Source organism: Falco rusticolus, chromosome 1, assembly GCF_015220075.1.
Source record: "Falco rusticolus isolate bFalRus1 chromosome 1, bFalRus1.pri, whole genome shotgun sequence".
Lineage (NCBI taxonomy): Eukaryota > Metazoa > Chordata > Aves > Falconiformes > Falconidae > Falco > Falco rusticolus.
Window position 1 is genome coordinate 89,122,087 of NC_051187.1, and position 13,092 is coordinate 89,135,178.

General features: G+C 61.2%; 2 protein-coding genes and 2 non-coding genes across 6 annotated transcripts; 1 reads left to right on the top strand and 3 right to left on the bottom strand.

Moving 5' to 3' along the window:
- The first annotated feature begins 233 nt into the window (after positions 1–233).
- On the top strand, positions 234–8,650 carry IDH3B (isocitrate dehydrogenase (NAD(+)) 3 non-catalytic subunit beta). 3 transcript variants are annotated; one of them, XM_037388814.1, is made up of 12 exons: positions 234–358; positions 792–872; positions 2,567–2,665; positions 3,523–3,643; positions 4,064–4,124; positions 4,450–4,582; positions 5,020–5,153; positions 5,594–5,696; positions 6,154–6,300; positions 6,423–6,517; positions 6,614–6,674; positions 8,477–8,650. In XM_037388814.1, exons 1-12 carry the CDS (start codon positions 323–325, stop codon positions 8,552–8,554), a joined length of 1,149 nt encoding a protein of 382 aa, XP_037244711.1. In that variant the 5' UTR covers positions 234–322; the 3' UTR covers positions 8,555–8,650. The 3 variants fall into 3 exon arrangements, with proteins under 3 accessions (XP_037244711.1, XP_037244702.1, XP_037244721.1); XM_037388805.1 differs by having other exon boundaries at positions 7,060–8,647; XM_037388824.1 differs by lacking the exon at positions 234–358 and adding an exon at positions 1,503–2,458 and having other exon boundaries at positions 7,060–8,647.
- A 176-nt stretch (positions 8,651–8,826) lies between these two features.
- On the bottom strand, positions 8,827–12,913 carry NOP56 (NOP56 ribonucleoprotein). Its single transcript, XM_037388834.1, has 12 exons — positions 12,819–12,913; positions 12,515–12,604; positions 12,259–12,373; positions 12,018–12,179; positions 11,702–11,900; positions 11,283–11,470; positions 10,993–11,144; positions 10,701–10,801; positions 10,236–10,384; positions 9,930–10,051; positions 9,613–9,747; positions 8,827–9,410 (listed from the first exon to the last, which is right to left on the bottom strand). Exons 1-12 carry the CDS (start codon positions 12,819–12,821, stop codon positions 9,183–9,185), a joined length of 1,644 nt encoding a protein of 547 aa, XP_037244731.1. The 5' UTR covers positions 12,822–12,913; the 3' UTR covers positions 8,827–9,182.
- On the bottom strand, positions 9,825–9,893 carry LOC119142566. Its single transcript, XR_005102326.1, has one exon. It is a non-coding gene; the product is annotated as a small nucleolar RNA SNORD57 (small nucleolar RNA).
- LOC119142568 lies at positions 10,125–10,195 on the bottom strand. The gene has a single exon (XR_005102327.1). It is a non-coding gene; the product is annotated as a small nucleolar RNA SNORD56 (small nucleolar RNA).
- Positions 12,914–13,092: the final 179 nt, after the last annotated feature.

A 13,092-nucleotide genomic window follows, 5' to 3' on the forward strand; every position in this document is an offset into this window, starting at 1 on the left:
GGCTCCCGGGGTCCCTGGGCGGGGCTATGGGGGGGGCTGCAGGGCATTCATGGGGGGGCCCGGGGTGTGGGGTGATGGAGGCCCGGAGCACGCCCTGGGGAGGGCTGGAGGGGGGTGTCGTCCCTGGCTGTCCCCAAGGGGGGTCTCGAGGGGGGCCCTGTGGTTTCAATGCCCCCCCCCCCCCCCCCCGCCAGGGGGCGCCGCAGGGGACGCCTCGGCCCCGCCCCACGCGCTTCCTGCCGTGCCGCAGCCGCGGTGCATTGTGGGCCGCCCCACGCGCGTTCCGCCGTGCCGCAGCCGCGGTGCATTGTGGGTCGGCGAGATGGCGGCGCTCAGCGTGGGCCGGGCGGCCGCCGGGGTGAGGCGGGGCGGGGGCTGGGGGGGCTGGCTTGGGGGTGTGACGGCTCGGGCTGGGCCGGGGCGGGGGAGGTGTGTGTCAGGCTGGATGGGGGTGTGGGCCCGGGGGTCAGGGTTTGGCCTGTGTGGGGGCCGTAAGTCTGGGCAGGGGTAAGGGCCCAGGCTCCAAGGGTGAGGGTCTGTCCGAGCTGTGGGGGTCAGGCGGGGCAGGGGGGGGTCTGCCTTGGAGGGGGGAGGGTTCGGGCTGGGCTGGGGTCGATGCAGATCGCGGTTGAGGGCCTTGGACGGTGTAAGGCCTGGGCCAGGGGGGTGTTCAGGCTGGGGGCTGCGGGGCCAGGCTGGGCCGGGTGTGTTAGTTTGGGCTGGGAGGGCTGTGCAGGGGAGGGGGGCTCGTCCATGCTGGGAGTCTCACCCTCCTGCTGCCTCTGCCCCAGCGTCTCCTGCGTGCCCAGAGCCTCGGTGTGTGGAGGAGCCTGCATGCCTCTGCTGCCCTCCAGCAGATCCCACGGGCCAAGGTGAGAGCAGGAGTCCCCCTCGGGCCCACCCTGACTGCAGCCAGCCCTGGCACTTACTGCAGGGCAGGGAGCTGCTGTGGGGAGCAGGGCAGCGGCAGCCACTGGACATTGGAAGTGCTCCTGGGTGAGCTCTGCCTGGTAGAAGCAGCTTTTCTTGCTCCTGGAGCAGCACATTCTCTGGCCTTGCTACCTCCTCCCTGGAGGTTCCTCCCCAGAGGTTCCTCCCCAGCCCTCTGACCCCTGGTGTAGCCTCGGCAGCATGCAGGGGGCTGCTGGCAGGGTTACCCTGGCAAGTGTTCTTCTGGTTAAAAACCACTAGCCAGAGCGTGGCATTGATTGCAATAACGAAAATTATTTTGATCAAGCCCTTGTCATTTAATTCTGAATTTAGTGTAGCTGTCTGTAGTAGTTAATACAAAATAATACAGAAAATAACACAGTTGTTAGAGATTGAATAACGTAAGAGCAAGTATTAGCTTAGCACATACAATAGTTGTAGCACATACAAGTACTCTGTCAGGAGTCAGTAAGAGCTGTGGCACAGAGATGAGTTGTTTTCTGTAGGTAGGACTGAGGGGGGAACACCACAAGTGCCGGGTAGCGAATTAACATTGTGATTGCTACGTTCAGCCTGGCAGGATGTCTGGTTCCTGTCTATAAGCGATGACATCTTACATCAGAAGAGAAGGGCTCAGCACTGAGACTGTTCTGTTGACCTTGAGCTTGGGCCTATGTCACGGTTCCCTCTGCAGATGCTTTGCTGCTTCTTGAAATTTAGTTGCTGAACGGTAGGCGAGGTTTTCTGCCCTGGAACTTGATTCTGAGATGTTAAAAATCAAAAGCAAAGATTATCTTATCTTTCTTTTCGCACTTAGTCTTTCATTGCGCCTTTCCATGATCATCATTTGCCTACACTTCATGTCACTGATACATATGCGTTTCTGGAGTCATATTGGCATTGATACCTGTTTACTCCATCTGTTGTCAGATTAAATTGTTGAGTGGAATTCTTGTCTCTGACTGTGACTGTCTAGTCCCTGAGGCTGGCTCTATGAAATCCCATGTCTGGAGGTCAGCTCTGTACAGGGAATTACTGGCTAAAGAAGGTGGGGATTAGTGAAAGGACTGGGTAAGAATAGGAGGCAGCTACGCAGGCAGCATTGATTTGGAGGTGGATCGTGTGTGGAATGTCATAAGAATTATCTTTGACACTGCTTTTTGTTCGGGACCAAAAAAACCCCACACTCAACAAAAAGCTGTGAGACTATGTGAGTACAACAGGAGGACAAGATGCACGCAGGAAAGCTGAGGAGATCCTGAGGACGTGAAGTAGGAGTGAGGGAAACTTGGTGACACCAGATTGTGCTGTTAGCACCCAGTAAGAAGGATTTGTGCTGTACAGAGGGAGAGATCATACCTGGAGACACCGTATAAGGAAAAGGTCTTTAGGTTGCCAGTGGATCACAGGATACTGGGTGTCTCTGCTATGCGGAGGCAGGAGCTCTTTAAGTTAAAGCTCGCTGTTAGTACTGCAGTAAATGTTTCTAACTTACAATTGTGCTACGGGTACGGATATTCTTCGTGTTGTAAGTAACCCTCCTCTAGTTCGCTGCTTGCCTGTTCAGGGTCCACTCTGGATTAGGCTCTGGGGGTGCAGCAGCAGCAGGTCTGACTCTTCTTTGCTTTCTGCGCAGTCAGAAAATGCGAAGTCTGAGGGCATGTTCCAGGTCACCATGCTGCCTGGAGATGGGGTGGGCCCGGAGCTCATGCATGCCGTCAAGGAGGTGTTCAAGGTAAGGGTTCCTGCCCCTTGATGGGGCAGGGTGGATGGAGGAGGGAGGAGCAGCAGCTGCAGAGTTGGTTAAAGACGCTGCTGATCCAAAGACCCTCCGGAACCAACCTGTCTGTCTCCTCCGGTGTAGAAGAGGGCTGGCCATGAAAACCCTGGGATCTCACCCTTTCCGTAAAAAGCCTCAGCCTGAGCAGCAGTCTTGCAAACTGTCTCATTCTTCAGTGTGAAAGTGTTTCCAGCCTGGGACTGTGTCCTGGAGCCAGCAGGGTCTGGGTCCATCACCTGCTCAGTCCTTCTCCTTCTGCTGAGGCAGCAGCAAACACTGATGCTGTCCGGGCTGGTGACAGGGAGGACACAGGCTGTCCTCACTGCTTCTGTCGGGAACATGGCTGCAGGGCTGTCACTGGCCAGCTTCGGAGCCCTTTATGTCCTTCTGGCCTCCTTCCCGATCTGTGATGAGCCCTGCCCTCAGGCAGCAGCGTCAGGGAGTGTGTGGGGGGAGGAAGTCGGTAGTTGGTCCTGCTGTCTTCTAACACGTCAAAGGCAGCAAGTGTGGGGTTGTCTGCCACGTTGTTGGTTATGCAGCTGAAACTGTAATTACAGTAAGGAAGGGGAGTCCTGGTGATAAAAGTGACAGAAAACATCATTGGTTGGAACTGAAGTGACCCAGAGGTCCAGGTCCAGCGTTTCATGAGCCCTGTTCCCTCTTCTCACTGAGCAAGCCTGGCTGGTTTAAGGCTTCATGTCCCAGCTCTCCAAGCCCCGCTGTCGGCAGCAGCCCTCTGTAATGTGCAGCGTAACTTCCCTGCCAGGTCTCTGGTCTGAGGGGGCACCTCTGTCTCTGCCTTTCTCACGCAGGCTGCCAGCGTGCCTGTGGTCTTCGATGAGCATCACCTGAGCGAGGTGCAGAACATGGCGTCAGAAGAAAAACTGGACCAGGTGGTTGACTCTATGAAGGAAAGTAAAGTTGCCCTGATAGGTAAGGACTTGCGCTGTCTGTCTGGCAAGAAGGGGCTCTCCACTCTGCCCGCAGGAAACGTTGCCTTATCTCAGACACCATTAGGTGCTTTCAGAGGGCAGGATTTTCTGTGCTTAGCTCCTGGAGCAGGAAATGTGCTGTCTTTAAGCTAAGCAGCAAATTACTGAAGTACTTACTGAACTTACCAAAGGGGAGGTTATATTCAGCTTCTGCTTTTGAAACAAGATCTAGTACGGCCCAGAGAAGCGAAGGGCCTGGTCAGGGTCCCATGTAGCAAGAAACGGGTCTGTGCACTTGGCTAAGGCTGTCGGAGCAACCCCTGTCCCAGCCCTTGCTGCCCTCTCGCTTGAGTTCAGGCGATGTTCTTAGTGGCTGTTGGTGCGCTCTGTGTTCTTACTCTGGCTCAACGTTGTCCTGCAGGCAAGATCCACACCCCCATGGAGTACAAGGGAGAGCTGGCTTCTTACGATATGAGGCTCAGGTGAGCTGGGTCCCCTGCTCGGCTGCCCGTGCTGGACACCAACGCATTGGTTGCTGGGAAAAACATATTGTGCTCAGTCGTGGTGGTCTGCCACCGAACCGGGGCTGAAGGAAGCGAGTCTAGGTCAGATGGGAAATTAACAAGGTCCCTGAGGGGAAAAGTGGATGGACAAATAGAATGATCAATAGCTGTGGGAGGGGGTCTCGGGAGGCAGGGATGTGTTTGCACCATCACCAGCTGTTTCTCCCAGTACTTGTAGGGAACAGTCACAGCCCCTGAAATAGCTCATAACGAAGCGCTGACTCTGCTGCTGCTTCTCTTGCAGGCGCAAGTTGGACTTGTTTGCAAATGTTGTGCATGTGAAGAGCTTACCAGGCTATAAAACACGCCACAACAACTTGGACCTCGTGATCATTCGTGAGCAGACGGAGGGGGAGTACAGCTCCCTGGAACATGAGGTACGGGAGCCTCCCTCCAGCACATGCTGCTCTGCTTGGGGTCATTGCTGGCCTCGCCGAAGGACAGTGCGTGCCCCAGGATGTGTAGCTTTCCTTGCTGCCAGAGACACGCTCCCACTTCCTGTACCGGAGCTTTCAGCACTGCTGAGGAGGTGGCTGGAGCAGCAGTGATGTACCGAGTGACACTGATGAAATTAGGAAAATTTTTAGTGATAGGAATACACGCAGACCCAAGGAGGGTGGTGGTGGGCTACAGGAGGGGTAATGCCAGAAAAAAGAGAGATGGGTGTAAGGAACCTCTTGATGAGGGTGATCCAGCATCGGGCAAAGACACCTCACCTCTGCCTCGAAGTGCCAGGACTGTCGGCGTGGTGTGGGTCGGGGTGCTGGGCTGCACAGCGCCCACGACAGCTGCTTGCCCTCCCTTTCCTGTCCAGAGCGCAAAGGGAGTCATCGAATGCCTGAAGATCATCACCCGGGCCAAGTCGCAGCGCATTGCCAAGTTTGCCTTTGACTATGCCACCAAAAAAGGGCGCTCTAAGGTCACAGCTGTGCACAAGGCCAACATTATGTGAGTGCCACAGGAGCAGGGTGGGAGCGCTGTCTGGCTGTCAGGCACGCGACTGCTGTCACTTCAGGGGCCTTGTTGCTCTCCGCTTTTGATCCCAGGCAGAGCAGTGCCGGTCTGGTTCCGGAGAGGCTGGGCTTTCCCTGGGAATAGTGGCTTTTTCCTCTGTATGGTCTTGTCTCTGGCATGAGCCCTGCTGAGGCCCGACAGCTGCGTCCTGGAGGCTGTCAGCAGAGAAGGGGAGAAGCTCTGGCACTAAAAGCTGATCCCTTGTGGCTCCCCCTGGGCCCTGATTTCACAGCCTGTGGCTGTGGGGGTGCAGTGGTGTGGGGTGCACCTCCCTGCCTTGCTGCGGAGGGACACCAGTTGCTATTGGGTTACCTGCTGCTGTAACGATTTCACTGCTGTCCTGCCAACCCTATGGTGTGTTTCTTGTCTCACAGGAAACTGGGCGATGGGCTCTTCCTGCAGTGCTGTGAAGAAGTGGCAGAACTGTACCCCAAGATCAAATTTGACACCATGATCATTGACAACTGCTGCATGCAGGTGAGGATCCCGTTCCCCCGCCCCAGACCTGTTCTGCACCTCCTGCTGCTGCGGGGCCTGCTGAGCCAAGCCGTAACGATCTGAAACCTGAAAAGCCACCGACAGCTTGACAGGTCCAGGTGGCCACCCTGGCCCCTGGCCCGAGGTTTGCTCCTTGTGCAAGACAGGAGCCTTCACCCTGCTCTGCCGCAGGGGAGGGCTGGAGCTGCAGGGGTTGAAGGCAGCAGCTACGTTTCATCTGGCCTTGCAAAACCCTGCCAGGTGGAATAGGTCTGTCGTTCCCCAGCTGCTTCAGCAGGGTCCCCTCTCACTCAAGCGCAGTTTGGGGAAGTTTTCAGACACGGTGGGTTCTGCTGCCTCACTGGTTTTGTGACCCGGCCTGTCCTGGAGGCTGTCGATCTGCCTGCCGCCATGTTGGATGTGCAGGGCCTCATGTCCTCCCGTTCCCTCCGTGCAGCTGGTGCAGAACCCCTACCAGTTCGATGTCCTTGTGATGCCGAACCTCTATGGAAACATCATTGATAACCTGGCAGCTGGCTTGGTGGGCGGCGCTGGCGTGGTTCCTGGGGAGAGTTACAGCGCCGAGTACGCAGTGTTCGAGATGGTGAGGTGTCTCGGCTCCCCGGAGGCTGCTGTGCTGTACTGGCACACCCCGGGTTCCTGGCGGGTGCTGCTGGGGGCAGGGGTGAGGAAGATGGTCCATCACTGTGGCTTTTCCTCCTGCAGGGCGCCCGCCACCCCTTCGCGCAGGCTGTGGGCAGGAACATTGCCAATCCCACTGCCATGCTGCTCTCGGCCGCCAACATGCTGCGGCATCTCAAGTAGGTGCCTTTTACCTGGGAGTGTGGTGGGGGGGGCAGCGCTGCCGGGCGTGGGGGCTGATGAGGCACTGACCGCAGCTCCTTTTCTTTCACCAGCTTGGAATTTCACTCCAACTTGATCTCGGATGCGGTGAAGAAGGTGATCAAAGTCGGAAAAGTGAGTGTTGTGCAGCTGGGCTTGCCGCCTGTCTGTAGCTGTGAGTGTTTGTGGTAGCAAGCCGCTGTGTTCTCCCTGACGGACCAGTGCGAGTCTCCGGCCTCCTCGCCTCTTTCCAGCTCATGCCACGTGGCTGTAGTCGGGAGCAGCCAGGCCGCCGCACCTGTCTCGGGGGCTGCTGCCGCCTGTAGCAGTGCTTGCTGGCTAGGGACACTAGGGACGTCTGGCAGGGCTGGGGGACAGCTCGCACGCTGCCCGCTGGGGTCTCTGGCAGGGTGCCTAGAGAGAAGCTGCTCTGCTGTCCTCTCCCCTCTTGCAGTTGTTTCACTTGGTTCACGATCACGTTTCTCCCTTGTTTCTCCCCTTCCCTATGTTGGATTTTTAGGTTCGGACACGGGACTTGGGCGGTTACTCCACCACTTCTGACTTCGTGAAGTCTGTGATTGACAACCTGCACCCCCACTATGGTGCCTAGGAGCCCCGCTCGCCCCGCGCAGTCGGGGACCTCACTGCGCCCTGCAGCAGCTTCCCGTAGCTTACAGCCCAGTGCCACGTCCCTCCCCCTCCTGCCTGGTGCAGCCTGCCCCGGGGGGGGGCCCTGGTGCCCCGGGGGAGGAGGAGGAGGGCAGTTCTCCCTCCCACCCAGCCCAGAGCCCAGTAACCAGCCCCAGTCGGGCTTGCCAGGCGCCTCCCCTGTGCCTCCCTGCGAGGAGGGCAGCTGGAGGTGACTTGGGAGGGGTGAATGGGCAGCGCCCCGAGCTCAGTGTAGTGCCCAGGGACTGTAGGAGCCTTCTACCCACAGCGGCATTAGCAATAAATGGGACCACAGGGCTGCAGTCGGCACAAGCGCATGTGTAGGGTGAGGTGGCTACGAGGCTTTGTCACCTCCCACTCACTGGGACCCGGTGTGCAGTTTGGGGCGCTGTTGTCGCCCCCTTCATGGGTTTGTGGCTGGTTTCTGAGGGCCGGGGAGTGCAGGGCTGAGCCGAGCTGCAGCTGCGTGTTGGAGCGGCCTGGTGAGCCGCGCAGGACGTTGTCTGCAGCAAACACTTGCCCTGCCAGGCAAGCCGTGGGGCTGGGGACCAGCGGTGCTGTGGGGCAGACCACGGGGGCTCTGTCCTGGCAGGCGTGTGCGTGAGAGAGCGACTGGGACATGTATTTAGTGCTGCGCTGTGTATCTGTCTTTGCAATAAAAGGGTCCAATGCTTCACCCCTGCCCACACAGGTGCTGTTCCCCACCTGGCCCTGCACGACTCAGCGTTGGCTCAAGGTCTCGGGGGCACCTGGGGGTGCCAGGGCCAGAAGCTGGGCTGGCAGAGTATAGGGCTGTGCCTGTGGTGGGGGGAGCAGGGCTCAGCACCGGTCCTGCACCACCAGTGCTGGCCCCTTGCCATCCCCTCCAGCCTGCTGCGGGGGGTGAGCCCAGGAAGCGGCTCTCCCTGGTGGGGGGAGCTGCCAGGAAAGCCTGCTGCTGCAATTCCTGCCTCCCCCACCACCCCTCAAAACCTGCCTCGAAGCAGGTGCTGGCAGAGGGGCTGGTGCCCACTGCCAGCGCCCCCCATCTCCTGGGTCACTCCCGTGGGGCCAAGGGAGCCGGGAGCCAGTGCTGGGACCGGAGACAAGGCCCACTGCAGTGCTGCCACAGGGCAGTGTGCCTTCAGCCCCGCTCCCAGCTCCAGAAGGGACACTTCTGGAGCTGCCAACAGCCTCAGGGAGCCTGGTCCGCAGCGCACAGCAGCCAGCTCCCCAGTGCGCTGTGGGGGCCCCCCTCCCTCCTCACTAACGCTCCCCTCTCCTTGCAGGTGCGCACGGCGGACATGGGGGGCTACGCCACGTCCATGGATTTCACCCAAGCCGTGATAGCTGCCCTGGATGTCTAGGGCCCCTCGCCTCGTCCTCCCTGTTCCCGCCGTGCCCACCTGGTAATTTATTGCTTCCCTCTAATAAAAGTAGCCTCTGCATGACAGGGCTCGGAACACTCGCTGCGCCAGCTCTTCCCTCCTTGCCCCCCCGCCCCCCGGGAAGGATGGCTGTGGCAGTGTGAAAGTGCAGGAACAGCACTGTCACCTCCCACCTGGGTGAGGGGATGTGAGGCCACGCCAGGGCCCAGCAGCCCATCCTGGGCACCTGTCTGCACTACAGTAAGTCAGAAGAGGATGAACAATGACCTCAGCCCTTTATTGAGGTCCGGTCACATGGGGTGGGTTTCTGCCCCACGCAAGCTGTGGGCATGGCCCAGTGACAGCTGCCACATGCAGCCTGAGCCACCCCACGGGAAGGGGCCACAAGGAAGCAACACTGCATAGGCACAGTGCGCCAGAGCACTGCCCCAGGGACTGCTGGCACCTTGGCCTGGGCAAAGGGACTCACCCAGACCATGGGGTGCCGCCAGTTCCGTTGTGTTATGCTGCCATGAAATGCTGGTGGCCACAAGGGGCCATGCTGAGCTGACCCGTCAGTCTGTGAGTCCATGCTGCTGGAGTACGGCCTGGCTCCAGCTCCACTCCCCTAATCCTCCTCTGAGTCCCTGGCTCCCTTCTTCTTCTTCTTCTTCTTCTTTTTCTTCTTTTCCTCCTCCTGGTCAGCCTCTACCGTTAGTTTCCTTTTCTTCTTGGGCAAGGCCTCTTCCTCCAGCCCATTCTCCTCTGGCTCCGAGACAGCCTCCAACTCATGCTCTGATTCGGCCTCCTGCTGCTTCTTCTTCTTTTTCTTCTTCTTGGGCTCGATGTCGTTCTCCTGAAGGAAGCTCAGAGTCGGCAGGAGCTGTGCCTGGCCCAGGGAGCTGTGCGGCTGCCCCACATCCTGCCTCCCTCACCCCTGCTGTGAGGCTGGAGCCCGGGCCCCACCCCACAAACCCCGCACAGCTGCAGGACAGGCAGGACCATCACGCTCCCCCTCCGCAGGCCCTCCCAGCACCACACCACCCCCCGGCCTTCACCTGTGTCTCCAGCACGGAGTTCTCTGCCTCCTCTGCAGCTGCAGCCAAGGCCTCCAGCCGCCGCTTCTCTCGTTTTTTCTTCTTCTTCTCCTTCTTTTCCTGCTTCCTCTTGACCTCAGCCACCACCTCACTTGCCTGAGGAAGGAGAGCAAGAGCTCAGTGCTGCAGAAGGTTCCCAGCCCAGCGTCCCTCACCACCCTGCGGCACTGGTCGGATCAGCCTCATTAAATCAGTCTTTTCCCTCCATGGTGGGTCAGGACGGCAGTTTGACATCATGTCCAACAGCAGGGCCTGGCTGGCCCCAGCAGCAGCCTCACCTCCACCACGGCCTCCTTCATCACCTCCAGGTTCTTGCGGGGCGGCTCCCCTGTCTCATAGAAGGCCAAGCGCTCCTCCACCTGTTCCCGCAGCTTGTCCCCAAAGACACTGGTGGGAACCTCTGCAGGGATAAGAGAGGGGCTCAGCACCCAGCACCCTGCCCACCCCAGCACCCGATGCCCCTGCCCCACGCTCTGCTCAGACCACAGGAGTCACCATTCACACTGTGAGATGCTGTTGACGAAAAATATTCCCATCATGGCAGAGCTGCCTGGCTGCCCCGCCTGCCCCGGCCCTGCGGGCACCTGAGAAACAGTCGATGCGAGAGGCGATGGTGCACTTGTTGGCCAGGTAGCGGGAGATGCGCCCCTTGTTTTTGGCGGCTGCTCGTCCAATGAAGGTGGAGTGGAAAATAAGCCCGTACTTGGGAGTGTTCCCTCGTGTCTTCAGAGCCCTGGAAGCAGCCGGCGCGGCGGTCAGGGTGGTGTGGGGGTGCCTGGGGCCGAGGGCACCCCCAGACTGGAGCTGCCACCCACCGCCCTCCTCCACCAGCAGCCCCGGCTCTCGCCTGCAGGCGGCACAGCCACCTCCCCCCTGCCCCGCTAACCTGCGGGGTGCCCGGGGCACAGCCCCGCCAGCAAGACACAGAGCTACGGTGGTCGCTCAGACTGGGGCTGGCTGCTCACAGGCGGGCGAGGCCCCAGAGGCCCAGCACGTCACAGCCAGCGGCCCAGGGGCCTGCCATCACCGCGACCACCCTGCAGTGGTACCTGAAAAGGGCCTTCTCAGCCCCCAGGATCTGCACCGTCGAGGCTGGGTACTTGGCCAGGTTTGTCAGGCTGCCGGCATGGGAGATGAGGCGGGCACCCACCTGGGAAGGAAAAGGGTGGGTGTTACGGCTGCTCCCCCCCTACGAGCACAGCTCCAGGCTGTGTGCGGCCCCCCGGGACAGGGATCAGCAGTAAAAGGTGTCAGCAGCACAACTCAGTGGATTGACAGATTCACTCAGACATCATCTCCATGGCCCGGGGCAGCCCAGGGTGCGCAGGCACTCGCACTCACCACCTCCCCGATGAGGGCTGAGAGGCTGGGAGCCACCTGGCTCATCTTGGAGCGCAGATATTCCTGCAGGCCCTTGCGGTACTCTGAGAGCGAGATGACACGGCTGGAAAAGCTCTCAATGTTGATAAGGTCGAGCGGGGAGATGTCCATCCCTGGAGAGGTGAGTCAGGGGCTGAGCAATGCCCACTGTGTGGCCAAAGCCCCCTCCCAGGACAGGCAGGTCCCCTCCTGCCACAGCTCAGCCCCCCCAGGAAGTGGTAGTGGAGCCGTCACAGCCCATCCCCACTCACCCATGGAAGAGCGGGAGGCCTCCAGGATGGCCTGGGCCTTGGCGCTGTCCATGACGATCTCCTCCAGTCCCTCCAGGCTCTCCTCGCTCAGCTCCTTGCGGTTTCCGATGAACTTGGCCAGCCGGCAGTACGTGTAGTTCTCAGAGACGATCTTGATCAGCTCGGGGAAGTGGTACCCATACCATTCCCTGCAGGACAGCGTTAGTGTCACAGCCCACCCCTCGCGCACCCCTTGTCCTGCGTGTGGCCCCCAGGCAGGCTCCAGCCATGGCACTGCTGACCAGGCCAGGCCGCCTTCGGGGCGCTGCTCTCCCTCCCCGTCCTGTACAGGCAGCCGGAGGGGCAGCTGCCTGTGGTAAGCGTGGGGAGACGGGCCTGTGCCCCAACCCGGCCCCCTGCCACCCCCCGGCCCCGCTCACCGCACGCGCATGGAGAAGGTGTTGATGTCCTTGTCCAGCTGGTCCAGCAGGCTGATAGACTGGATGATCATGTTGTCCACACGGTTCACGTTGAACTTCACCTTGGCCCGGGAGTAGCTGTGCCCAAGGCCCAGTTGGGCCTTGGAGGCCGACTGGGCGGTCAGGCCCTTCACCAGTGCGTGGAAGTGCAGGCGGATCCCTGCGGGGGCACCGAGCGGTCACTGCCCATGCCCCCCTCCCCCCCCACCCGGGGTGTCCCCTCTGCCCCCACACTCACCCCACCGAGGCATCCCCTCTGCCTCCGCCCTGCACTCACCCCGCAGGATCTCGGCCACCACTCCCCCGGTCTGGCACTGGTAGCCCAGCTCCTCCAGGATGGCAGCCCCGATCTTGGCGTCGGCCACCCCCAGCAGTGCTTTCTTCTTCTTGGCCGGCATGGAGGTCTCCAGCAGCAGCCGCAGGTCCTCATGGAGGATCCCTGCGGGAGGGGCGGGTCAGCGGGGCCGCGCCGTTCCCCGCGGGGAGTCCCGGTGCCCCCCCCCGCCCCCTCCGCTCACCCTCGGAGACGGCGTTGATGTTCTCCAGCGCGCTCTGCGCCGACTTGAAGGGGGCGAACGCCACCAGCTTCACCACGTTGTGGAACTTGCCGACGGTAAGGACGCTCTCCTCCACCTGCGCGGCGCCCGGTCAGACCCCGCCGCCACGGGGAACGGGGGCGGCACCCAGGGCACGACCCTCTCCCCGGGCGGGACGAAGCCGCCCCTCGTCCCCCGATCGCCCGCCCCCCCCGCCGGGGACCGGGGCGGTCCGTACCTGCGGCAGCAGCAGGCTGATCTCCTCCACCTCCCGCACGGCGAACAGCGCGTACCCGGCGGCATGCTCGAACAGCACGTGCAGCAGCACCTGCACCGGCACCAGTCACCGGGGCTGGCGCTGGTCCCGCTCCCGGCCCGGCCCGGCCCGCCCCCCGCCCCCTCCCCGCCTTGGCACAGGAACCCCCAGCCCGGCCCCCGCCGCGCCCCGGTCCGCCGCACGCCCATCTCCGGCCCTCCCGGTCCCCGGCCCGGCCCGATGCGGGCGGATGGGGCCGGCGCGGCCCAGCCCCACGGACACTCACCATCCCTCCACCGCCGCCGCCGCCGGAACTGACACCGCCGCACCGGAAGCCCGCCCCTCCCGTCCGCGGCCAATCAACGGCCGCACCCCGGCAAGCCCCACCAATCAGCGCAGGCTACCGTAACGGTGGCGCCGCCAGCCAATCAAGTACAGGACTGCGCGGTCCCACCTCCTTTCGCCTCCTTTTCCAATCAGGCCCAGGCAATGCCTCGGCCTCCCGCCCTTTCCCGCTCCTCTGACCAACGGGGGCCGCCCGCGCGCGTCCTGCGCTCCGC